This window comes from Pyrenophora tritici-repentis, chromosome 1 (genome assembly GCF_003171515.1).
Source record: "Pyrenophora tritici-repentis strain M4 chromosome 1, whole genome shotgun sequence".
In the NCBI taxonomy this organism is placed as follows: domain Eukaryota; kingdom Fungi; phylum Ascomycota; class Dothideomycetes; order Pleosporales; family Pleosporaceae; genus Pyrenophora; species Pyrenophora tritici-repentis.
This window is the reverse complement of record NC_089390.1, coordinates 4,150,776-4,174,503: the sequence shown is the minus strand read 5'-3', so window position 1 is coordinate 4,174,503 and position 23,728 is coordinate 4,150,776. Positions and strand designations below refer to the sequence as shown.

Genomic DNA, 23,728 nt, shown 5'->3' with positions numbered 1-23,728 from the left:
CTCTCACTCGCGATTCTTTGTCACATCCAAACACAATCGCAGGCTTGGGTTCTGCCTCGCGCCCTTTACTCGCCCACGCTCGACTTGATATGTCGCGATAAAGGCCATTGCCTCTCCCACTCGATTCGCCAATAGAGAACCCGCACGTCGCGACTTGACTTGTCCTCATCATGGCCGGAGGTCAGGCAAACGGCGCGAATGGCGTAAACGGCGCTGGCACCATGTTCCCACCACCACGATACTCGGACGTGCCCAGTTCTATTACCATCTCGGTCGCCGATGAGGAAGGAGGCCAGCTGGATGTTGAGATCCCGCTCGATGACCAGATCCAAGACGACCCAACCGAGTTATGCGACATTCTCGAGGCCGAGAAGAGCGCGACATCAACGTGGGTGCAGGTCGCCGTCGCCTATGCAAAGCACAAGCGCATAGACACGGCCATAGACGTGCTGAAACAGGCCACGGGCGTCTTCAACCGCGCCCACAGTGAAGTCCGCCTCAGCATCCTCAACGGCCTGTGTTGGCTGTATCTGCAAAAGTGTCGCGAAGCACCGCGTGTGAAGCCCCGTAAGTCTTTGCATCATTGCACAGTCACAAGCTCCGAACCAGCACTGACGAGTAGGTAGAAAATGCAGATGGCGACACCAAGCTGAAGGACTTCTGGATCCAATCCGCTACCGGAGTGCTCAACGATGCCTCGCGAATTAGTCCCTCGCACCCTCCCTTGTTTCTGGCTCGCGGCGTCTTATACCTCCTCAAGGCCTCCCTCCAGGGTCCAGCCACAGCCGCTGGCTCGACCGTTAGTCCAGAGCGCATGGAGACGCTCAAGCAGGCCGCAAAGTGCTTCGAGGACGCGCTGAGAGCTTCTGGTGGAAGGAACCTCATGGCCAAGATGGGCAAGGCGCGCGTGAACTACTCCATGGGCAAGTGGGCAGACGCTCTAAAGGGCTATCAGAACATCCTCGAGAGTTCGCCAGACCTCCTCGACCCAGATCCACGTATCGGTATCGGCTGCTGCTTCTGGCAATTGGGCCACAAGGACGAAGCTGCCACCGCCTGGCAAAGGTCGCTCGAACTCAACCCAAAGTCTAAAATCGCCCTGATCCTCCTCGGCATCTACAACTTCCAATTGACTGCTAACCTGTCCACCGCCGATCCCAAGTTTGCCGCCTTGATCAAGAAGGCAACGGGCGAATACATCCAGCCTGCGTTGAAGTTGGATAACCAATACCCTCTGAGTTGCGCAACAGTCGGAACCTACCTCATACTCAGGAAGGACCTGGGAAAGACCGAGGATGTAGCCAGGCGCGCCATCGAGCTTACCGACACCAACGCTATTGCCAGTGATGGCTGGTATCTCCGGGCCAAGATTGCGCACCAGCAGGAGAACACGACCCTCGCAGCAGAATACTACTCCAAGTCCGACCAGGCTCGCGGAGGCGAAGAGCGGGGCTATATACCAGCAAAGTTCGGTCTGGCTCAGATGAATGTCTTGATGAGCAACTATGACGGTGCCAAGTTCCGTCTAGAAAAGATCCTCCAGCAATCACCCAACGTGGAAGCGCAAACATTGCTGGGTACTCTCTATGCTGAGGATGTATTTGCTGCTCAGAACAGCAAATCCACAGAGGACAAGTCTGCCGAGTTGAGAAAGGCACTCAAATATCTGGAAAGCGTCCAGAACGCATGGAAGGACCCCAAGAAGAAGGTCATACCTGACCAGTCCGTGCTGCTCAACCTGGCTCGTCTCTACGAGACGGATCACCCCGAGAAGAGCTTGAAGTGCCTCGAAGAGGTGGAGCAGATGGAGATTGATGCCATTCCAGAAGAAGACTACCCAGAGGGCCTGGAAGAGGGTGCCGAACTCAAAGCCGCACTCCGTCAACTACTGCCACCACAACTTCTCAACAACATGGGTTGCTTCCAGTTCCAGGCGGAGCGCTACGTCCGAGCTCAGGAGCTTTTCCAGGTCGCTCTCAACGCTTGTGTCAATGCCGAAAACCGTGACAACACCATCGATACAGATGCACTCGTCACTTCCATCAGCTTTAACCTCGCTCGAACCTACGAAGCCGAGGGTGAGCCAGAGGAAGCCAAGAAAGTCTACAATAGTCTACTCCAACGACACCCCGACTATGTTGACGCACGCATTCGTCTGACCTACATCGCCCTCAAAGAACACCCTCAAGACGAAGGCCCAAGGGCAATGAAGGATCTCTTCAAAGAGAACGAAGACAACGTCGAGGTCCGAGCGCTCTATGGATGGTATGTGAACAAGTCGAAGAAGAGGACGCAGAATTTCGCGGCCGACGAAGAGCAACGCCTTTATAAGCACACTCTACAAAAATCGGACAAGCACGATCGGTACTCACTCATGGGTATGGGCAACATTCATCTTGCCATTGCTCGTGAAATGCCTCGCAGTTCAGAGCAAGACAAGGAGAAGCGCCGAAAAGGTTACGAGCGAGCCGTCGAGTTCTTCGACAAGGTGCTGCAACTGGACCCCAAGAACGCATATGCAGCGCAGGGTATCGCCATCGCCTTGGTTGAGGATAAAAAGGACTACTCGACAGCTCTGCAAATCTTCACAAAGGTCAAGGAGACGCTCAAGGATCACAGCGTCTATGTCAACTTGGGTCATACATACTGCGAGATCAAACAGTACGCTCGAGCCATTGAAAATGTAAGTCCGCTTTCTCTGTGAAGATGAGACAGCACTAACACATCACAGTATGAAGCCGCTCTGTCAAAGAACCAACACAATAACCCGAAGATCTTGGCCTGCCTTGGACGAACCTGGTACCTTCGAGCCCGACACGAGCGCAGTGTAGCCGGTATCCGAACTGCACTCGACTACTCAAAACAAGCTCTCAAGGCTGCTCCATCAGATCTCAACTCCCAATTCAACGTCGCCTTTGTCCAGTTCCAGATCGCTACCATGGTTTACTCTCTCCCGGAGCAGCAGCGTACTCTTCAAGAGGTCGATGAGGCTGCCACGGGTCTCACAGAAGCCATCGAAGCGCTTGAGAAGCTCGCCAAAGAGGAAAATCCGCCTTTCCCACGCGCGGATATCACATCTCGTGCAAACATGGGTCGCAACACCATGGTCAGGCAATTGGAGCGCGCCCGCGAAAAGCAGGCTGCATACGAAGGCGAGAACGCAACCAAGCTCGACGCAGCACGCCGTCTCCGCGAAGCAGAAGTCCGTCGACGAGAAGAAGAGAAGAAACGCGCGGAAGAAGAAGCTCTGGAGAAGAAGCGCAAGTACGCCGAGGAACAGGAACGCCTTATCCGTCGCGACCGCGAGCTCATGGAAAAGCGCAACGAAGAAGAGCGCAGACGTATGGAGGAAGACGAAGACAAGGAACTTCGCAAGGCGGAGCGCAAAGCCCGTGGGCCCAAGGGCCCCAAACGCAAGAAGAAGGACGCAGACTCTGATACCGACGGTCTGCCCTCGGACGACGATGAGCCCCGGTCAAGGCGAAGGAGGACTACGGCTAGTGCCACGGAAGATCCATCCGATGACGAGCGCCCCCGCGAGAAGAAGAAGAGGAAGCTTGCCCGCAAGAGCGAACCGGCTGGGAAATTCAAATCCGCAGAGTTTATCGACGATGAGAGCGACGACGAGGAGCCTGCACATGATGCCGACAAAGCTGAGGCTAACGCTGCAACTGACGATGCTGCTGCTCCGCGTCCCCGCAAGGCCCGCGTCGTAGACGACGATGATGAAGATGACGATGCTATTGCTGCGCCCAAGTCAAACGGTGATGTCGCTATGGATGACGATGAGGATGAGTAGTATCGTGCTCCGTTGGCAAGTGGTCAGCTCGTTTGAACTCTCTTTCCACCACATCCACACACATGACAGCGATATTGCGGTTGGCCTCACTCTGACTAAACGCTGTGTTGAACTCGGCGTTGTGGAAACACGCCTTTCAACATATTTGTGTAGAGTTGTGCTGCTTGCTCTTCTTTATCTTATTCTTTTCTTTTATACAACCATAAGCTTGCTTTCCGAATCTACATCTGCATCAGCGCCATGGCGTCACGGAGGGAGGGAGGGGACAAAGGATAGGTATGCGGGTTTATCAGTAGCAAGCAGCTAGTTAGGTTTCTATTAGCTGCCACATACCCTAAAAAGAGAAATTTGTATAAAACGAGAGCACAAGGCTGTATTGCATACATGGATGAACGGACTTATGCCGGTCGCTGTCTTATCTTAGTAACATGTGTACGATATAAGCTAGCCTTGATTTCATTTGAGCCAAACAGTCTCTCGTTTTCGTGTCTTAACTCGTGAAATGTAACCACGGAATACGTATTTATGAAAAACATGATATTCGTTCAATATAAACCACGAACGCTTTACAAAGCCCACTCATCCTTGTTATCCGTTGCGCTGATAAACGGTTCATTGACGAGTTTGACCGCCAAGTCGCTGCATAACACACTGTCGAAATTGTTAGTAAAATGCAGGTATGGTAAAAGCCTTCCCCATAGTCCAAAGGGGAAGAGAAAAGAAGGAGGGTGAGAAACATACCAACTACTCCCAACCAGAGCATCCAACTCCCTAATCGCCCTTTCCCTCCCCACACCCGTCTTAATACCCTTCTGTACCTCAACCTGCAACTCCGCAATACGCTTGCCCCTCGCAATACCCGCAAGCTCAACGACCTTTTTGGCCAAGCAATCGCTATGAAACGCATGCTGGCAAGGAAAGACGAAGAACTGGCGAGCCAGCAGCGGCAAGCCACAAGTATAGCAACGCTCACCCGGTTCAACGATAGCATAACGCTGCTCCAGGGCCTTAATATCCTCCTTGATATGCGTAGCCGTCGCCTCAGAGTCATCCATTTCCTGTTTGAGGCCATCGATTTTGCGCGAGTAGTCCTCGAGGGCGGCGCAGATTTCTTCCTTGAAGTCGTCGATGACGACAAAGTCGGGGAAAAAGGGTATGAGGTCTTCGATGCGGAGAAGGTCGACGCGCCGCAAGAATTCGATTGCGGTTTTGATGCCTGAGGATTGCGAGATTACTTTTTTGGCAATTGCGAGCCAGAGTTTTTTGCGGAGGGGCGGTGATGTGTTTGATCGGTCGGCGACGGTGCTGGCGAGGTCAACTTGGTCGTATTTTAGGGCCAGGTCGACGGCTTGTGCATATTGCTGCATGGAACTGTAGATGTGCACGCAGGATTGGACGCGCTTGTGTTGGATGCAGAGGCGGAGAGCGAAGTCGGCGTCGTAGTTTTGCTCGTGTGCGAGGGATTGGCCTTCGAGGTAGGCGAGAAGTGCTGATTCGTCTTTTGTGGGGTGTGATGCGTAGATGGAGATGAGCGTGTTGTGGATTGCCGCGTCTGTCGAGTTGTGCTGGTTGATCTCAAAGAGCAGGTAGCGGACTGCTTGGTTCTGGTTCAGCGAGGCTTTGGTGTGGTTGTTGTAGTTCAGGAATGCCGGGATGAGCTTTTGAGCATCAAAGGTTGAGTGGCGCATCATAACGTCTACGAGCTCGACTGGTACATGTGCCATCAGTACACTGCTGTACTTGTAGAATATCTCGGGGTCGGTCTGCTTCTTGAGAACGGCTAGCGACTCTTGCCATCTCTCTCGCTGTACCCAGTATGACAAGACGTAGTTGTAATCGTTCACCACTGTGGCAAAGAATAGCAGTTCCTCTTCGCGACCATGGCTACTGATGATCTCATAAACCGTCTTGCGGTCCAAATCGGTCTTGTACCTGGTTACAAAGTCTTGGTATTCTTTCCTGATGACCGATAGCTGATCGTGAGTCTCGGCAGTGTTCATGCTTTCAGAGAGCTCTGCTTTTGTCGTAATGGTGTCGTCGAGGGTATTGAGCTTTGCCATGTAAATCTCAATCAGCCAGGTTGCCACCATGGTCCTTTGCATGATTGAGGATTTCTTCAGCGTCGACAGCTTAGTCACAAGGTATTTACGCAGAGCGTCTTGTTCACCATTGTCGATAAAGGTCAAGGCGACTTGTTCGAAAGGCTTTGTACTTCGGCCGTAGACTGTTGCAGCTTCCATGTATTGGTTCTTTCCGACGAGATAGTCACCAGATGCTGTTGCGACTGCGTCCTTTTGTGCTGGTGTTTTGGCATACTGCGAAGCCGCCTCGAACTGTTGCGCCTTGAGCATGATCTTCCAGACGTCTCTACTCTCATCTGTAACCACCACTTCGAAGATTTCCTGTGTCGTGAAGAGCCAATAGGTGTTCTTCTTCAGATCGGCTACGAGGCCAAGCGCACTTTGTCCAGGCTCCAGTACAACCTGGTCAAGGACAATGGTGTCGTCGAGACGATTGATGGCAACAATCCTGCCTTCAACGAGTTGCAAGATGTGCCACTGACTCAGTATCATGGAGCTGACGGCGTCCTGTGTCCTTCTTGTACGTCCACTAGCTGTCTGCGAAGGTGGCACCTGCGATCTAGGCAGCATTTTTGAGTCGCCAAGAACCTTGCCACCAAGCTCAGACGTGTCTTGTGACAAATAAAGCTTGCCGTGGAGCACTCCCTGCGACGTAAGCCAGCCAAATATCCTCTCCGTGTGCGAATCATCACGGTTGGTGGCGTCTTGGTGCTCGGGAGAGACGGCAAGCAGCGAAGTTGCGGTAGGTGCCACATTTGAGACCTCATGAACAGTCGCAGACTCACTTTCGAAGAGCTTCGAAAAGATAGAACCACTTCCTTCTTGTCCCTGGCGTCCAACCTTGCCTGCGAAGTGCAGAAAGGTCGAAGGTGTCGCAACGATGATACGCCGTAGATCTGTCCTGCCAGGCACAGTATCCGTCCACAAGCCTGTGATAGGGCCATCATTGGTTCTGTATACACTTTTCAAATACCTCTCCTCTCTCCGATAGAACTCGGAAGAGGGCTCGATGTATACCTCATACACGTTGCCGTCCGAAGCTCCTACCAGTATCTCGCGGGTCGATGCGGTAGGCTGCGATGGATTCCATGATATGCTCTCTATAACGACACCCTTCAGCCGCGACAAGGCCTTTGGTGTTCTCGACTGAGTGTGCAGATAGTAGTTCTCGGCGAGCGTAGTGGTTACGATTAGGTGGGATGCGGAGGGGTCGAGGAAGAGGCGCTTAATGACGCCGATTTCCGAGGGCTTCTTTGGCAGATCAATGTCTTTGCAATAGTAAGTGATCAGTTCTCGCGATACCAAAGGACCCTGGTGTACTCTACGAACCGTCAATGTCTGCGGGACTATCCAGGTCTATTCGCAGAATGCGCCCGGTGGAAAGGGCGAGTATTAAGACATTGTTCGCTACCGCAGCGGCTACAAAGTCGGAGGATATGTTGAACTGGAGTGATACGCGCTCTATGTTGAACATGGGGAGTGATGCATCCTCTTGCATGTTGCTTGTGCTAGGCGGTGCATACCCGCTGGACGTGTCGTAGGCCATGGCGGGCTTCCTTTTAAGCTCACCGCTATCGCAGGCCTGTAGTCATTGTTCGCGCGACGTTCTGAAGCTCCGACAACCTCTTTCGATCTGTTGCCGAAATTCGCTATGAATGTGAGCGCATCACGGCCGTCTACGCTGACGCTGAACTGGGAGCTTGGACATCGGAGTTGGGGCGGAGATAGGCCGACTAGCGTAACCATCGTGAAGCCGCCTTGCAACCACTGCATCACTAGCACATGAACGGCTGATATTGGCTCTAGTCTTCTAAAGTATGAGCCGGATGACTTTCACATCTCTTCCTGTCATGTTTCGAAATATCGTTCCACCATTCTCCCCTATACACTTAACCTCACTCACTTCACTTCAACTTTCTTTGAATCTGCAAGCTTGACATGATCACAACTCAAAATAACGACATCACTGAAATTCCAAAGAAAAACAATTCAAAAAATACGCAAGTCGTAACTCGTCACCCTTCCAAGCCCCAACCTCTTCACACTCCCCTCCCTCAAATCCTCCCCTCTCTAATCATCTGCCTAATCTCCGTCTCCGTGAACAACGTCACATCAAACCCATCCACGTGATTGCTCCAAGCCCCACAAGCCTTATACTGACAACTGTAAAACGCCTCTCTTCTCCCCAAACGGTCCTGTTTGTTCTTAGCCACAAGCCTCAACTCCGCCGGTGGACTACAGTGACAATATAGCCCTGGTGTCAGACCGCGCGTATCGGCGAAGCCGTTCCAGCTGCCGCAGCAGCTGCATAAGCGGTATGCACGGCCGGCATTGAGGGGATTGCTAGAACTGGTAGAAAGCACCTCGTTTTTGGCTGAGCAGTTGGGGCAGTAGGTACCACGGGGTGGGGTGGTGACCGCAGTGGCGGTGGGTGTATAGACGGGAGGAGGGGCGATGGATGAAGATGGGATGGTCAGGTTGGTGGACTGCGTTGAGGTGTTGGACGATTGAGCCGAGGTATGAGTAGACTGAGTAGGAACGTTCATCGGTAGTGGGGAACTTGTTAGCCCGAATACGGCAGTCGGTGCAGGCGCACTTGACGGTACTACCGCTGAACTTCGAATGGGTAACGTAGTAGTCTGTCTCGGTGTAACACTGTCCTGTGAGCTACGAGAGAGCCCGAAGACAGCAGTCGGAGCGGGAAACGCAGTCGTAGTAAAGGCCGAGGACGAAGTAGATGCTGGTGCGAAAGAAGAAGAGGGGAAACCCTTGCTTGGGAATTGTAGGCCACTGTTACCAGCAACGAATACATATGGTTGTGAGGGAGCGGGTGGTGGGAGGAAATCCACTGCTTTCCCTAGACACGCGACCGAGTGTATGTCTTTGGTCTGGTCCACAATGTCTTTGCTCTCTCCCAAACCCGTCTTTTCTGTATATGGTACAGTTTTTCCCTTGTCGGATGAACGTTCCAACGATGTCTTGGGTTCATTACGCTGGGGGAGCGGCTTGATAGCACGTGGTTTGATATCGCTCGATTTGCGATGAGCCTCTGAAGTGCTGTCCAGTACGTCTATATTCGATAGAGCCTCCGGTACGGGCGACGAAGTATCTGCAATGTATGCCGGTGGTGGTGTTATCTCCTTGATCGGCTGCGTAGTCTCGATGGCGGTTTCTTTGTTTGTCTCCTCGTTCTGTTTCACGTTTTCGGTGATGGTGTGATGTGGAACATATGCGATAGCGTCAGTCTACTCTGATGAAAATTGCAAGCTTATTGCGAAACTTACCGTGGGAATAATCGATACTGTAGCTGCGTCCGCGATGCCTGAAGCAGCAACACAACACACCAAAGAAACCCATCTTGGTCGTCGCTGGTACGAGGTGTGAAGCTTTGTTAAATTGAGGTTAGTTCCGGGATGTACCATTAACTAATGAATACAGGCTAAAAGATTCCCGAAAAGTTGTTCCTTTGTATAATATATACTCAACCATCTTTGTCTCACAAGGCTGAACTTTTTAAACCCCGCCTTGAACCGGCATTCTATCTACCTACTCCACGCTTACTCCGCCCCAAACCAATTCGAATAGGCGAATTTCTCCCCAGGCAATACAGGGCTGATACATTTCGTCTCGGCGGCACTCTCCTCTCCAATGAGAAGTATCCTGAGGAGGCCTAGCCGCCGGAGGGTGAATGGGTAAGCGAGTACGTGGCTTGGCAATAGTACACCACAGCCTCCCACTTCCGCCTAGAGAGATTGAAAGCCTGAGGCATAGTCGCCGATTGAATTTGAGGCCTTCGGGCCTTTTATTGTGGTTGGATCTGGCGAGATGGGAAGAGTTTGGGTATCTGATCGCCCTTCGTGACGCCGATGTGATGAGTTTGGGCAGCATGCATGGGCGTGGCTTGGGACTCCGAGTCATGGTTTGGGGGCGGTGTTTTTCTTTGTATGCGACAGTGTGGCTGCCTTGTAGCAAGTTGTTCAATGAGGTTTGCTCGCCAGTGCATGATGCAAGTCTAGGTAGGTAGGGTTCGTCTACACTTTTGGTAAGAACAGGCGAGTCTGAGATGCCAAAAGATACATGGATCCACATCGACCAGCACTTCCGCTGGGGCGCGCATATCGGCGTTGCTTGTGAGACAAAGTGAGCCACCAGCAGTTCAAAGTGAGCTATGAATGGATGGAATCTCTCGTGATTTCTTGAAGGCCTTCCCGGGTGTCTGTCGATTGCTTTGTCTATCCCACCAATTAATCGACATGTTTCAACTAAATGCTATTTGAGAAGCTGTATGTGCCACGACAAAAGTGACAATGCCTGTTATCAAGCACAGCAATTCCTTGGAAGCGATTCTGCCTCCTTAGTACCACGTGTTTGGCATTGCATGTCGTTGAGTCAAAGTCTTGTTTTAACGCCGCGATGATTGGCAGATAATGTTAGAGCCGGATACGAGCTAGTGTTGGCTAGCTTGAGCACGGTGTAGGGTATACTCTTTGATACGGCATATAGTATCAGCTGTCGAGACAAAGACCTAGTGACTATTCTGGGGATGAGTATGAAACCTGGGCTAGAAGCATATACTTTCGGGAGACGTCGTGTAAAAAAGGTACAACCGCAAAGTGCAACTTGGAAGATTTGTGGTATAAGGGGTGATTTCGGAATTCGACCAGAAATGTTTTTGAAGTACTGTTTGAATACCAGCTAGAACCCTACTCGGCCTTCAGTACCAGTAAGCTGCTCTTTGTGTGAGGATCAATACGTAGAACGGAAACCTGCAGTAAATCTGCAAGTATGCGATCAGATTAGCCATTTCATATATCCAGGCAGAGCTGGCAGGGTCCTACCAGCGAAGATCTTGTGATTTATACCTCAGTTTTGCGGTAACCGCAGAAAGAAGCCTTGGGAAACAACATAGATGAGTACAAGTTCAAGTTGCAATTGGCATACCATCATGTCAGCATCCGACTGTACACACCGGGACGTGATCGGTAGAAAGAGGAACGTTTGTCGTCCAAATGGGGGTGTGATAAGGGTACTACATAGTACGGTTGAATATAGAAGCGAATGGGTGGCTGTGAACTGCACAAGTAACACAAAGATGAATTTCTTCCCCCTATACCGGGATCAAGTCACAGAAGGGTTGCTCATTGTGTACCCGACCTTTCAAACAGATTACCAAGTCCCTAGGTGAGGTATCATTGTGTTCTGGCGTCCATTGTAAGAGCGCACCGAATATAATCCTTCAGATACAACGAGCACCAGTGTTCTGGAAGTGATACTGTTGGGACTTTGCGCGGTGAAGGCTTACGGACATGCCGAAAGGTGTAGATGTTGATACCCCGGCATGTTACATGTCGCCTACCTGTGGCGTGGGGGAGCACCATTTGATAGGACCGGCCCCTGATAGATCCAAGGGTTAGTCATTGTGAGTACTCGATGATTGACACATTGGTGACATCCGCCGCCCGGGCTACTGCTGCTCGCATATTGAGCACGTACTCAACTTCGGGGTTTGCCGTCGTGGTAGAATGTAGTACTCCTCCGTCGTTCCGAACAGGGCCATGAGACTGATACAATGCTCAGCTAAATCGTTGCTAACTTGAACATGCCAGCTGTAGATGAGCGGCGTAAACGCTGCGGCCGATGTCGGCTGCCCTGAGCATCCAGTCGTGCAACCGTCGCGCATCTTGCATCTACCGCAATCTTTGCATTAAGAGGATATGCGAAACGTATCTCGCATTGTGGTGCCCTAAATTTCCGGGGAATTATCTGCATGTTCGACAGCATGCCAGGTGTTTACACAGATTGGTCGAGAAGGGCGGTAGTGTAACGGTGGCCAATTACTCGGTAAGGCTGATGTACATATGCGCACTTGGCTTCAAGTTCGGATGGAAACGACGCTCGACCTCTTGGGATGGTTTCGCATCTAGGAGAGGTCAGCGAAGATAGCGTCTGTGTCTCCCATGCGGGCGCCCTGGACATTGCTTCCCGTATAGCATGCAGCCACCAGATCTGAGACAAAGCGGGAGGCTTGGTAGGACAAAGTGGTGGTGTATCTGTGCAGTGGAAACTTGATCTCCAAGCCTTCACGATACAGTCCACATAGGCTACTTGAAGATGACTATGACCACAAGACGCAAACTGGGCTGAGTAACGTGACACTGAAGGTGTGGAGTTGCATCCGAGGAGCAAGATGCGAGACGATGCAATCGAGAAGCTCCTAGTGCAAAGCGTTGGGTCGCGGTACGTGAGCTGACGGTTGGGCGGCTGTTCAGGCGGCTGGTGGTATTATTCGATGCTTGCACGATTTGAGAGAGAGGGCGGCAGTCACATGACTGAGCCAATAGGGCGGGCGGTAATGCCGACACGCGAACCAAGCTGCAGTCTGCAGGTTGACGTACGAGCGGGCAGTCGGGCATGGCTAGCCTACATAACCCACACAAGAAGCGGCAAAATGCAAAATCGGTGGCCCATGTCTCAGCCGCCATGGGTGCCGGCACGCTGCAGCTGCACTGCGAGCGAGTCTGGGTGCAGTTGATGCTGCTTCATGACGGCCATGTTTTTGATGGTGGCGGTAGGCGCAATATTTGCACGTGCCTTGCAGCACGAAGTGCGGGAATGGCGAGGAGGGGAACACAAGCGTCATTAATAGTTTGCAACGATGTCGGTTCCTGCACGTCTCGCCCGATGGGGCTTACGGGCTGGAACGGGGTTCGTGTGTGTTACCCGCACCGAGCAGTCGTTCACACCGGCCAGTGGCCGGCCAGTGGGCCCTCTGATCCGACGACGGCCGTGGGCGACAAGCTGGACGACCTGGTGCAGCGTGCCGAGCGGACATGGAGGCGTGCACACGGGGTGGAGAGGCCATGTGTGGGACCAAAGAGCAAGCAGCGAAAGAGAGCGAGAAAGAGAGCGAGAAAGAGGCTGAGCGGGTGTGAGGAATATACGTCGCACACCATACTTCTGGGACCGGACATTCGGCTGTAGACGAGAGAGAGGGGAGGGGTGCCAGGACCAGGGCGCGAGCGAACATCAGCTGCCCTCCAAGTGGAGCTGCAGGCCACGAGGGCGGTGCTGGGGCCTGAGCAACAGTAAGGGGCAGGACTTGGAAACGAGGCGGGATTGAATTGACCATGCAAAGAGTGTGAAGATGAGGGTAGTAGTAGTAGTAGTAGTAGTAGTAGTAGTAGTAGTAGTAGTAGTAGTTGCATGCACTGTAGTCTTGGACTGCACTGGGACAGTCGACAAACAACGACTGCGGCTATCCACGCCTCGTACCTACTCGACATGTTGCGCATCATGTCCAGTGCCCAATGTGCCCCCAATCTTTGCGGCTGGATTGACGGGCGGTGGTGCAAACAGAGACCAGGGCGCGGTTGCTCACACTGGGCGCTGCATGAAAAGGCTGCGGCCGGGCTGGCAGAGGTCCGTCGCATTGAATTGGCTGCAGAGGCCAATGGTGAGCATGGTCAGGCCATGTTAACGGCCGCCATGGTCTGCCCGTTGTCGCATGTCAAACGGGCAGTTTTGCAAGTAGTCTTGTAGACGACTCGTCGTCGTCGTCGTCGTCGTCGTCGTCGTGGACGTGGTTGTGGTCGTCGTCGTCGTCGCCATGTCCAGTCATGAGTAGCCAAAGTCATAATGCAGCTTATTCACAGCTAATCTTATTTCTTATTCCACCCGGCATCACTTGCTTGGTGCTGAGCAAAAAGACAGTCCGACGGGCTCACGTGCAGGTTGCGGCCGTGGCCAGCCAGGGCCGGTCACGTTGGTGACGAGGCGTCGCATCGCAAAGGCGGCGCCTGGGAGAGGCCAGCGTGCCATGACGCCTGCGCCTGCGCCTGCGCTGTCGTGTGCAATTTCTAGCATTCTACGGCAGCCGCGACCGCTGACGTCTGTTTCAACAGCTATCGGCCAGGTCGTGTATGTAGTGCATTACTCCACGCCCATTTACTTTAATCCTCTGCTCTGCTCTGCTCTGCTCTGCATCCCATCCCGCCTTCTCCTGCAGGTCCATAATTCCTGCACCAGACTATTACCATATCGTTCCTCAACGCTCAGACGCAATTCCACTGGCCTGCGCTGACCAGTACGTGAATTGCAGGCCTTCTGATCACGTTGGCACCCAATTTCGCACTAGCAGTGCCCCGCCCTTAATCCCCAGCACTGCCGTCACTCAACCCCATCGTCGCCTTTCCTCGCACCTTTACAAGTTGCATACTCTCCCGTTCAATTCTTCCTCGCTCCATTAAACTCCCCGCCTGTTGCCCCCTCCCCCGCCCGCCGCCCCGGTCGTCGTTGCTTCACGGTCCGTCTGCGCCTTCCTTGCCCACTAGCTCCGTCAGCCACAAGCCCATCACCTGGTACTGCACAGACGGCACGCGGGACCACGCCCTCTTCACCACTCGACCTCGCGCCTACACCGACAACCTCATCCACTACGGCTCCTCTCCACCCCCCACCGAAGCCCTCTCGCACTCTGCTCAGCTCCAGCCCGCCTCACTCTCGATAGCAATCCGCGCTGCGCTTGCGGTCCCCCCTCTCCCATACGCATAACGCCGTACAATGACCCAGAACCGGCCATCGGCCTTCTCCTCGCTAAGAATGGGTGGTGAGTCTTCCCCCCCCCCTTCCCCCGCTGCCTAATTGCACCTTTGCTCACCCCCCGACCAGAAGTAATCCGCGAAAAGGTCCAGGACGGCCTGACGGGCGACTACAAAGACCTCGCATACACGCAGTGCAAAATTGTCGGCAACGGCTCCTTCGGTGTAGTCTTCCAGACCAAGCTGTCACCCAGTGGTGAAGATGCTGCCATCAAGCGTGTGTTGCAGGACAAGCGCTTCAAGGTGCGTGTCGCGCCGCCCCTCGCATGCAATCGCCCTCACATTGCTGACCTCAACAGAACCGCGAACTCCAAATCATGCGCATTGTCCGCCATCCCAACATTGTCGAACTCAAGGCCTTCTTCTACAACAACGGCGAGCGGGTATGTGTCTGCAAGCAAGCGCATGTGTGCCGTTCACGTAGCTAACCGTTTCAGCCACAGAAGGACGAGGTCTACCTGAATCTCGTGCTGGAATTCGTTCCCGAGACCGTTTACCGGGCGTCGCGCTACTTCAACAAGATGAAGACGGTCATGCCCATTCTCGAAGTCAAGCTGTACATCTACCAGCTCTTCCGCTCGCTCGCCTACATCCACTCCCAAGGCATCTGCCATAGGGACATCAAGCCCCAAAACCTCCTTCTGGACCCATCGACTGGTGTGCTGAAGCTGTGCGATTTCGGAAGTGCCAAGATCCTGGTAGAGAACGAGCCAAATGTGTCGTACATCTGTTCCAGGTACTACCGCGCGCCCGAGTTGATATTTGGAGCGACAAATTACACCACCAAGATCGGTATGTTGGTTGCATGGTGCTTTGGATACATAGCGTGCTAATCCTGCGTGTAGATGTCTGGTCCACAGGTTGCGTCATGGCAGAGCTGATGCTCGGACAGCCGCTGTTCCCGGGAGAGTCGGGCATCGATCAGCTGGTAGAGATCATCAAGGTGCTGGGAACGCCAACGCGAGACCAGATCCGCACCATGAACCCCAACTACATGGAACACAAGTTCCCGCAGATCAAGCCTCATCCGTTCAGTAAGGTATGTCGCTAACTCGGCTCCGTGTCTCCTTCCCATTCGTTAACCCCCTTGCTCAGGTTTTCCGGAAGGCCGACCCTAGCGCCATCGAATTGATCTCCAAGCTGCTCGAATACACCCCCACTCAGCGTCTGTCGGCCATCGATGCCATGGTGCACCCCTTCTTCGATGAGTTGAGAGATCCGAACACGCGCCTGCCAGACTCGCGCCACCCCAACGGGGCCACTCGTGATCTGCCTGAGCTGTACAACTTCACTCATCATGGTAAGCCTGCTTATTCGACCGGCCAGGACGACAGCTAACGTTCGCAGAACTCTCCATCGCTCCTCACCTCAACGCCCAGCTGGTCCCGCCGCACCACCGCGCGACACTGGCTGCGCGTGGTCTTGACTTTGAATCGCCGAGTTTCAAGCCATTAACAAAGGACCAGATGATAGCAAGGCTAGATTAAGTCCTGCCTGCTATCACACGAAACGATACCATTTATTCATGCGGCAGCTTCTGATCCTCTCCGCTCGTAAGCGCGAAGCTTTTCCGTCCGGAGAGATGCAAAATGGAGTCTCAGTTGGGCGTCGGTTTTATCAGGTGTATACTACGAGGAGCACACCCTTTCCTGCTTAATCTGAGCGCGTCTGAAATGATACCGACATTCACGTTTACAAAGAATGACCTGGCTTGCTTTTCTTTCGGGGCTACTGGCCTCCCCGTTTACGCGAAATGATCATGGAACGGCACCGCAACTGATGTTCCTCAATTGCTTTTGGAGGTGATGAGTGGACACTGAGGGTTGCACAATCAAGGGAATGAGGAACTGGCAAAAATCGGGTTGTACTGGGTATGGGAAGCTGAGGAAGAGTCTTGCTCATCCGATTTCCGACGCTTCAACATGGGTCACGATGCGTCACCTGAGTTGCATGCGGGAGTTTTCTTTCTGTCCAAGATGTTTTCGGTGGGCTGCACATCGGGCATGTGGGGCTTGTTTCACAATAGGGTGGTTTCATTCTACTGGAGAATGGCCCTATATGAGAGCATATGGACTGGCGACCTGGATTACTATTAGAGCGAGGGGCTGCACTTCTGCAGCGGAGCGAACGCTTACTTGACAATGATTAGCCTGCTGTATCACCCGCCTCTAAGCATATCCCATATGACGGTTAGACCTTTTTGCATGCCCTTTTTTTGTTGTGCTGCCCATGTTCGTGATATATGTTTGGCTGAGATTGTGCAATGGATTGACTTGGCGTGAGGTAGAGTATTATTGATCTTGGGAAAAGCTGTTTGTCCGTACTTGCCCGACTCTGCAGGTGAGAGAGGCTGTATGATGGCCTACCTTTACGTGCGGTTCGAATAGCTGGTGGGCAGGTCGGTGGTTTATAAGTAGCCACAGTTGTAATTTCACCTTGACCTCCTCTCATCACCCTCTTGATCAAAAGTTCCCTGTCGACTGATAGGTAGTATCCAAAGCAGAGACAAGATACTCGACATTGAAGGCCAAGCTGCAAATGGCAGCGTAACGGATGTTCGGGGTGACGCCATGGAGATTGAGTCTGGAACCGCCTCATCAGATACACGGGGTGTAGTTACAGCCAAAGATGCTCACTCGTCGCAAGAGCTAATTAGTTGAAGCCAACATGAATTCACTAGTGCTTGATCCGCCTATGGACGTTGCTATGCCGGATGCAAGTGCTGTGCGCCAAGATCGGGGCTCAAGCGGCGCTAACCCCATTGAACGGCAAGCTCTCGCGGAAGCTCCAGAGCGACTTCCGCGAATCTTGGACAATTCACGTCCGCGACCCGTTGCACAACACCGCACTCGACAAGCGTTAGACCGCCACCACGCTTCTTATCATCGGCGCGGCGATTTCTATCGACCACTTGCAGCAGTATACTACGACAAAGACGACCCTCCTGCCCACCGTAACTACAGTCTATTACGCCAGCGCGACGACTCCCCAGGAAGGTTGAAGCAAAAGGCACAGACCGGATTCGTTGCAGTTATGGCGGATATGGACTCTAGGGAGGAGCGCGATGATAGGCGCGACGACAGGCGCGATCGGGGTGGCTATCGAGGCGGCAACAAGCGCCGTCGCGACGGTAAGTTGCAACTCTACTTGCGCCTGGGTTTGCGCACCTGGCATAGGATGCGCTGGATGATTCAAGACACCACGCCAATGATATATGGTAGAGTGGTGTCCAGAACTCGTCTGGCTTTGTTGGCGTCATGTTTTTGAATCATCTTCACATGCCAGCACTAACACCAATGCGCAGACGGCGACGACAACCACTATCGTGGCGACGACCGCCGAAACACGCGACGGCGCAATGATGATGGACCTCGCCGCCGATACGAAGAGCCCCCATTCCCCAAGCTCCGTAGGCTGCTCTTGAACATTGCCAGTTCCACCAAGCTACCGCAAGACGAGGCCATCGACATCGCCAAATTCTTTGGAGAACACTATGACGATGAGCGCCTTCGTTCCGACTTCTTCGATGTTTTTGTGCAACTGTGAGCATCCACCAAACTCTACCCAACATTTGCGGTTATACTTACCTGCCACAGCATCGTCGAGCAACCCTTCAAGATTCCTTTCGTCGCAGCCGTCGCCTACTACGCAAACGACGTCAAGCCAGATATTACCGCCGAAGCCATGAAGCGCGTTGCAGACCGGGCACAGGAAGCGCTCAATGCCGGCGAGTGGAAAGAGTTCAAGCTATTGCTGAGATTCTTTGCCTGTCTACAGTCGCTATACCCGGATGAAGGCGTCTTCCCCTTCCTCGGACAGTTGTTTGATACGGTTGTGGATCTCCAGAGTGCGAACGAGAATGATGTAATAGATACTCGCAACCAGCTATTGTGACTCCGCTAACAAAACTAGGTTCTCGGCATAGAGCTCGTCAAAATCATCCTGCTCACTATCCCATACGCACTCGTTTCCGGGGGTGAGAGATTCCATGAGCAAGCACAACAACTGCTGAAGAACACCGAGATCGTGGCGAGCAACGCTGTCCCTATCGAGAGCCTCATTCATTCATACGTGGGCGATTTTGAGTCGAAGCCAGTCAACTACAACAGTGTCATCGGCCTTCTTCAGGCACAACTTTCGGTTGAGGCTGAGAATGGATTCGAGCTTAGGTGCATTCCGCGTGTCGACGTCGATGCTCTACGTAGGATGATGGCCAAGGATGAGGACGCCCTACCCACGGCCCCACAGACTCATGCCTTCCCTACATTCATCATCCCATCTCCCGTCAATCCCGGTCCTCGGCCGGTCTTTCCAGAGGCCTATTTCTCCCTGTTTGCCGACCAAGAAGTCGACACCGTTCCCAAGACCACAGATATTGCATCATCGCTTGTTCGAGATGCTATCGTCGACACCATCAATCAACTGGACTTTAACCGTGAGATGGTTGCCAAGTTCCTCGTAGATGTCGACTGCTACTGGTCTGTTGACATCTTTGCCAAGCGCGGTTCACCGTTTGACAAGTTCCGCGAGCTGGTTGGCGACAAAGTTCAGTACAAGTCCGAGGATATGATCATTGATGCAATCTTCTCGCAGCTATTCAAGTTGCCTAGCGCAGAACACAAACTTGTGTATTACCATGCCCTCATCACCCAATGTTGCAAGGTTGCACCTGCCGCCATTGCCCCGTCACTGGGCCGAGCGATCCGTACCATCTACAAGAATCTGCCCATGATGGATCTTGAGCTAGGCTACCGATTCTTAGATTGGTTCTCCCATCATCTCAGCAACTTCGAGTTCAGGTGGAGGTGGACTGAATGGTAAGTCGATATTGTCTCAGTGCATAGTCAAACTAATTCCACCTTAGGCTTGAGGACCTCGAGCTCTCTAACTTGCATCCGAAGAAGGCATTCATCCTTGCTACACTAGACAAGGAGATCCGGCTTTCATTTGCAAAGCGCATTCGGTCTACACTGCCAGAGCCGATGCATTCTATGATCCCCGAGCGACTTGATGCAGATAACAGCCCTGACTTCAAGTACGACAATCAAGGTATGCTCAATGAAGAAACTAACATGACCATTGCTGACATTACAGTAGACACCCCATATGCTGCGGAAGGCCAGATGTTGCTCACCCAACTCAGGAAGAAGGCCACATCAGAGGAAATCCAAGCCACTATTGACAGCATCCACGAGAAAGCACTCGAACAAGGCATCACTGAAGTCCTTGTGCCGTCAACAGATGCCTTTGTCACCGCCATCTGCCGTCTGGGAGCCAAGTCACTGTCTCACGTTCTATCCTGCATCGAGCGAGGCAAGGATCGGCTGCTGGAAATTTCCCAAAACGAGGTTGCACGTCGTCAGATCGTGGCCAGCGTTGTTGAGTACTGGAAAGACCAGCCTGGTGTCGCAGTCCGTATCATTGACATCTTGCTCAACTACACCATCCTTGCGCCTATGACGGTGGTGCAGTGGGTGTTTGGCAGTCACATGGGCGCCGGTGAGGCGTTGACTGAGAGCTGGGTATTTGAGATGGTGTCCAACACAGTCGCCAAGGTTACGAACCGTAACCGTCAAATCGCATCTGCTCGCCTCCAAAAGGGTCTTCAGCAAGAGCAAACCGAAATGGTAGAGGCCACGCTTGCCAAGGATCGAGACAACGCACGGGAGTTGTTCAAGTACATTGAAGATTCCATGCGCGGCGTAGCAGAGGGATCTGCTGACACTTTGGTCGAAAAGTCATCCAACGGCGAGCTCACTGACGAGGAAGTTCAACTCATCAAGGCGTGGGGCAAGCGCTGGCACACTGTCTTCATCCGCAAGGCACAGGTTGAGGAATCTGTTGTTGGCGAAGAGGCTGTCGAAGCACGCATCAAGCTCCTTGCTGCTGAACCCGATGTGGTTGCTGAGAGCATGGAGCAGGACGGTAATGGCGTTGCTGAGGCCATAAACGGCGAGGCACAGATGTCACTTGGCTGAAGTAGCCAGGTTTGAAAGTGAAGTGGGCGGGTTAAAAGCATAGCGAGTAGCGTCTGCATACATGGAGGCGTACTGGGGTGCACATGGGAAAATCTTCGCCGTCCAGGCTCGAACAGTTTACACGACATGGCATCGAGATGGGTGGGATAGTGTACGATATAGCTATATTTCACCTTGTGGATCTGTCTTGACTCGATTTGTGTCTTGCAAGTGACGTGGTACATGCCCGAATGTAAAGGACCCAAACTGGAACGAGTGTTTTGGGAAGGGATATGCTAACGCGATGCATGAGACAGATACTGGAGCTTTCTAGAAGTAGTGGAATGGTGAGGGAAAAAGAAGGAGCGCAATGATGATTATCATCCTGCTTTATAGGCCGCCCAGCCCTGGAGTCGTCAAGGACATGGTTGTGGGAAGGCTCAGGACTTTCAACTAAGGTACAAACCAAAGTTTCAGCGTGACAGCACTATGGCGGCTTCATGCGAGGCGTCAAAAGTCGGGGCTGATGTCGTATGCAGAGTGACGGTTAGCGTGGGACAGCATTCATGGATGCGTCTGCATGTCGCGCTTGGATCGCCTTGTCGTCATGTGAAAGATATCCCGAGAAGAACCCTGCAAACGTCGCGGGAGCCGGCCCAAGCAATGCTGCAGTGCACCGCCAACATTTACCATACTGCGCTCACAACAAACATGTCGCCCTGTATTCCTTGCCTTGGAAAGCCGATATAACGTTACGCGTGCGTTGTTTGGACGCTGTACATAGTCTTTCCGTCTTACCATCACCAGCCCCACGAGCCACCACACGCTCGGTTCAAACTTCCGCGTCACGACCCGCAACCCGACCGACGCAATGCATATACCCCCCACCCACGTCGCTGCTGGTCCAGCGACACCCATAACGAGCATAATACCACCTAATGCCTTATCATGGATCGCGAAAGACAGACCTGGAACCGGAGATGGATACACGGAGAACTGGAGCAGTCTTATCGGCATCCTCACCGCGATAATAGGAAATGTCTTGATATCTTTTGCGCTCAACATGCAGCGGTATGCGCATATACGGCTGGACAGAGAATGGCAAGAAAAGGAGCGACAAAGGAAGAAGAGGAACGCCTCTAGCTTGAGCTTGCAGAGGCTAGCGGACGAGGCCACCAAGAATGCTGGCCAGCGCAAGCCTCAGCACCATGAGGATATGGTTGAGCAGAGAGACGTGGCTGGCCGTCACATGGTCGAAGCGACCGAGTCGGATCCGCTCATTCCACAATCACAGTCGCAGAAGAGACCAGGGGTGGAGAGGGACGACAGCACAAGGTCGGGAACCGAAGAAGCGGCCTACAAGCAAACATCATACCTCAAGTCGCCCTACTGGTGGTTTGGCATAATCCTCATGACTGTTGGAGAATGCGGCAACTTTTTAGCTTATGGTTTCGCGCCCGCGTCCATCGTTTCGCCTCTTGGTGTAGTCGCTCTAATCAGCAACTGCATCATTGCGCCGTTCATGCTCAAGGAGCCTTTTCGCAAGCGGGACGCCCTTGGTGTTATTATCGCGGTTGGAGGCGCTGTTACCGTGGTACTTTCTGCAAACGACAACAACCCCAAGCTGGGCCCTGGTGAAGTCTGGGATCTCATTAGGAGATGGGAGTTCGAGACTTACTTGGGCATCACTGTTGGCGTCATTATGGTTTTGATGGTTGCGAGTAATCGCTATGGAGAAAAGAACATCTTGATCGATTTGGGCCTTGTGGGACTATTTGGTATGTTGATCTCGCCTTCTGGACCAACTGTGATGACTGACATTAGTTCTAGGTGGATACACAGCGCTCTCAACCAAGGGGGTCGCTTCATTACTCTCGTACACGCTCTGGCGCGCCATCACTTTCCCAGTCTTTTATCTACTCGTTGCTATCCTTGTTGGCACTGCAGTCATGCAGATCAAATACATCAATAGGGCGCTCCAACGATTCGACGCCACCCAGGTCATTCCTGTCCAGTTCGTCCTCTTCACTCTTTCCGTCATTGGTGGATCCGCCGTACTCTATCGAGACTTTGAAAGAACTTCGGCAGAGGATGCTGGCAAGTTTGTCGGTGGATGCGCTTTAACATTCTTTGGCGTCTGGCTCATTACAAGCGGACGGCCCGGGCGGGAAGAGGAAGACGATGAGGACGATCGCGAACCAGAATCGGAAGAAGTTGTCCATATGGCTGGCGAGCGGTACACAGATGAAGTCGATGGAAGGAGCGACCAAGTCACTACAAGTACCCGACGCTCATCAACAACACGTCCACTATCGCCACCTATCGAGATCCATTCGCGCTACCGTGACGAGGATACTCGACCCTCAACACCAAATATTAGAGTCATACCAGAGCCAATTACACCTCCAAATCCAACTCGACCCGCCACTGCCGACATCATGTCATCCATCATGGCCAACCCATGGGCCCAAGGCAACGAGCCCGAGTACCGAACACCACCACTAAACCGTCATACATCGACACCTGTGCTTCCATCTGAAGCCGCACCTCCACCCCTAGTATCCATCTCCGACCCCAACCGCGCGGTCCCAGAGACACCTACGCGTGGAAGATCATACAACGAAGCGCCCGTCACACCAGGCTCGCAGCCACCACTTCGCCGTCTACGAACCGGAGACCGCGTTCAGAGCGCACGTAACAGCATCGCCGGTCCGCTACTCGCAAGCCCTCTAAGCACCAGTCTCAGCACCATGGTGCAAGATCTCAAGCGCGGAGGAAGCATACGCCGGCAGCACAGTTTACTCGGTCTCCGAGCCAGAGAAGGGGAAGATGTGGGCGGCATGCTCGTACTGGGCGAGCCGCTTACTAGACGCCAAACAAGGGAGAGTATCGGCCCTTCAGATGGCGGCGCCGTCACACCTGCTAGGATGGGCAGAGGAAGAAGTCTCAGTGGGACGCTGAATGGTATTTGGAGGGGAATCAGGGGTCAGGGCAGCAGAGAGGATTTGAATGGTGAAGAGGTGGTAAGGGATTTGGAGAGAGAAAGGTAATTTTTAGGAAAGATGAATATTAGATTTTTCTTCCTTCTTGTTCATATTGGGTTTGTGTTGTTTTCTGGGTCTTTTTGTTGTTGTTGTTTTTGTGCCGGACAACCAGTCAACCCCCTTGCTATGATGATTTGTAATGTTGAACGCTTTAGATGTCATGTACATTGATACGATAGATCGAATGGCCTACGGTAGTAACGAGCGAGCAAAGAAAGTGAATTTAGATATGAACATTTCCCGACAAATT

The 23,728-nt window shown here is 52.8% G+C and overlaps 8 protein-coding genes across 8 annotated transcripts; 6 read left to right on the top strand and 2 right to left on the bottom strand.

Annotated features, from left to right (window-relative positions):
- Positions 1–170: 170 nt before the first annotated feature.
- PtrM4_016430 (tetratricopeptide repeat protein 1) lies at positions 171–3,799 on the top strand (the record flags this gene model as incomplete). The annotated part of the gene is made up of 3 exons (XM_066103226.1): positions 171–567; positions 627–2,683; positions 2,732–3,799. The coding sequence occupies 3 exons, from the start codon at positions 171–173 to the stop codon at positions 3,797–3,799; spliced, it is 3,522 nt and encodes a 1,173-aa protein (XP_065965428.1).
- A 566-nt stretch (positions 3,800–4,365) lies between these two features.
- Positions 4,366–7,426, bottom strand: PtrM4_016420 (Pep3-Vps18 multi-domain protein; the record flags this gene model as incomplete). Its single annotated transcript, XM_066103225.1, has 3 exons — positions 4,366–4,450; positions 4,541–7,148; positions 7,210–7,426. 3 exons carry the CDS (start codon positions 7,424–7,426, stop codon positions 4,366–4,368), a joined length of 2,910 nt encoding a protein of 969 aa, XP_065965427.1.
- A 797-nt stretch (positions 7,427–8,223) lies between these two features.
- On the bottom strand, positions 8,224–9,237 carry PtrM4_016410 (uncharacterized protein; the record flags this gene model as incomplete). Its single annotated transcript, XM_066103224.1, has 4 exons — positions 8,224–8,535; positions 8,568–9,125; positions 9,165–9,202; positions 9,225–9,237. 4 exons carry the CDS (start codon positions 9,235–9,237, stop codon positions 8,224–8,226), a joined length of 921 nt encoding a protein of 306 aa, XP_065965426.1.
- A 3,936-nt stretch (positions 9,238–13,173) lies between these two features.
- Positions 13,174–13,419, top strand: PtrM4_016400 (uncharacterized protein; the record flags this gene model as incomplete). The annotated part of the gene is made up of 2 exons (XM_066103223.1): positions 13,174–13,333; positions 13,412–13,419. 2 exons carry the CDS (start codon positions 13,174–13,176, stop codon positions 13,417–13,419), a joined length of 168 nt encoding a protein of 55 aa, XP_065965425.1.
- A 1,020-nt stretch (positions 13,420–14,439) lies between these two features.
- Positions 14,440–14,939, top strand: PtrM4_016390 (uncharacterized protein; the record flags this gene model as incomplete). Its single annotated transcript, XM_066103222.1, has 2 exons — positions 14,440–14,485; positions 14,548–14,939. The coding sequence occupies 2 exons, from the start codon at positions 14,440–14,442 to the stop codon at positions 14,937–14,939; spliced, it is 438 nt and encodes a 145-aa protein (XP_065965424.1).
- A 59-nt stretch (positions 14,940–14,998) lies between these two features.
- Positions 14,999–15,964, top strand: PtrM4_016380 (uncharacterized protein; the record flags this gene model as incomplete). The annotated part of the gene is made up of 4 exons (XM_001931542.2): positions 14,999–15,269; positions 15,323–15,516; positions 15,573–15,777; positions 15,825–15,964. The coding sequence occupies 4 exons, from the start codon at positions 14,999–15,001 to the stop codon at positions 15,962–15,964; spliced, it is 810 nt and encodes a 269-aa protein (XP_001931577.2).
- A 1,180-nt stretch (positions 15,965–17,144) lies between these two features.
- On the top strand, positions 17,145–20,455 carry PtrM4_016370 (MIF4G multi-domain protein; the record flags this gene model as incomplete). Its single annotated transcript, XM_066103221.1, has 6 exons — positions 17,145–17,607; positions 17,782–18,019; positions 18,074–18,341; positions 18,390–19,294; positions 19,342–19,526; positions 19,575–20,455. 6 exons carry the CDS (start codon positions 17,145–17,147, stop codon positions 20,453–20,455), a joined length of 2,940 nt encoding a protein of 979 aa, XP_065965423.1.
- An 850-nt stretch (positions 20,456–21,305) lies between these two features.
- Positions 21,306–23,484, top strand: PtrM4_016360 (Mg-trans-NIPA multi-domain protein; the record flags this gene model as incomplete). Its single annotated transcript, XM_001931540.2, has 2 exons — positions 21,306–22,212; positions 22,265–23,484. 2 exons carry the CDS (start codon positions 21,306–21,308, stop codon positions 23,482–23,484), a joined length of 2,127 nt encoding a protein of 708 aa, XP_001931575.2.
- Between the last annotated feature and the right edge of the window lie 244 nt (positions 23,485–23,728).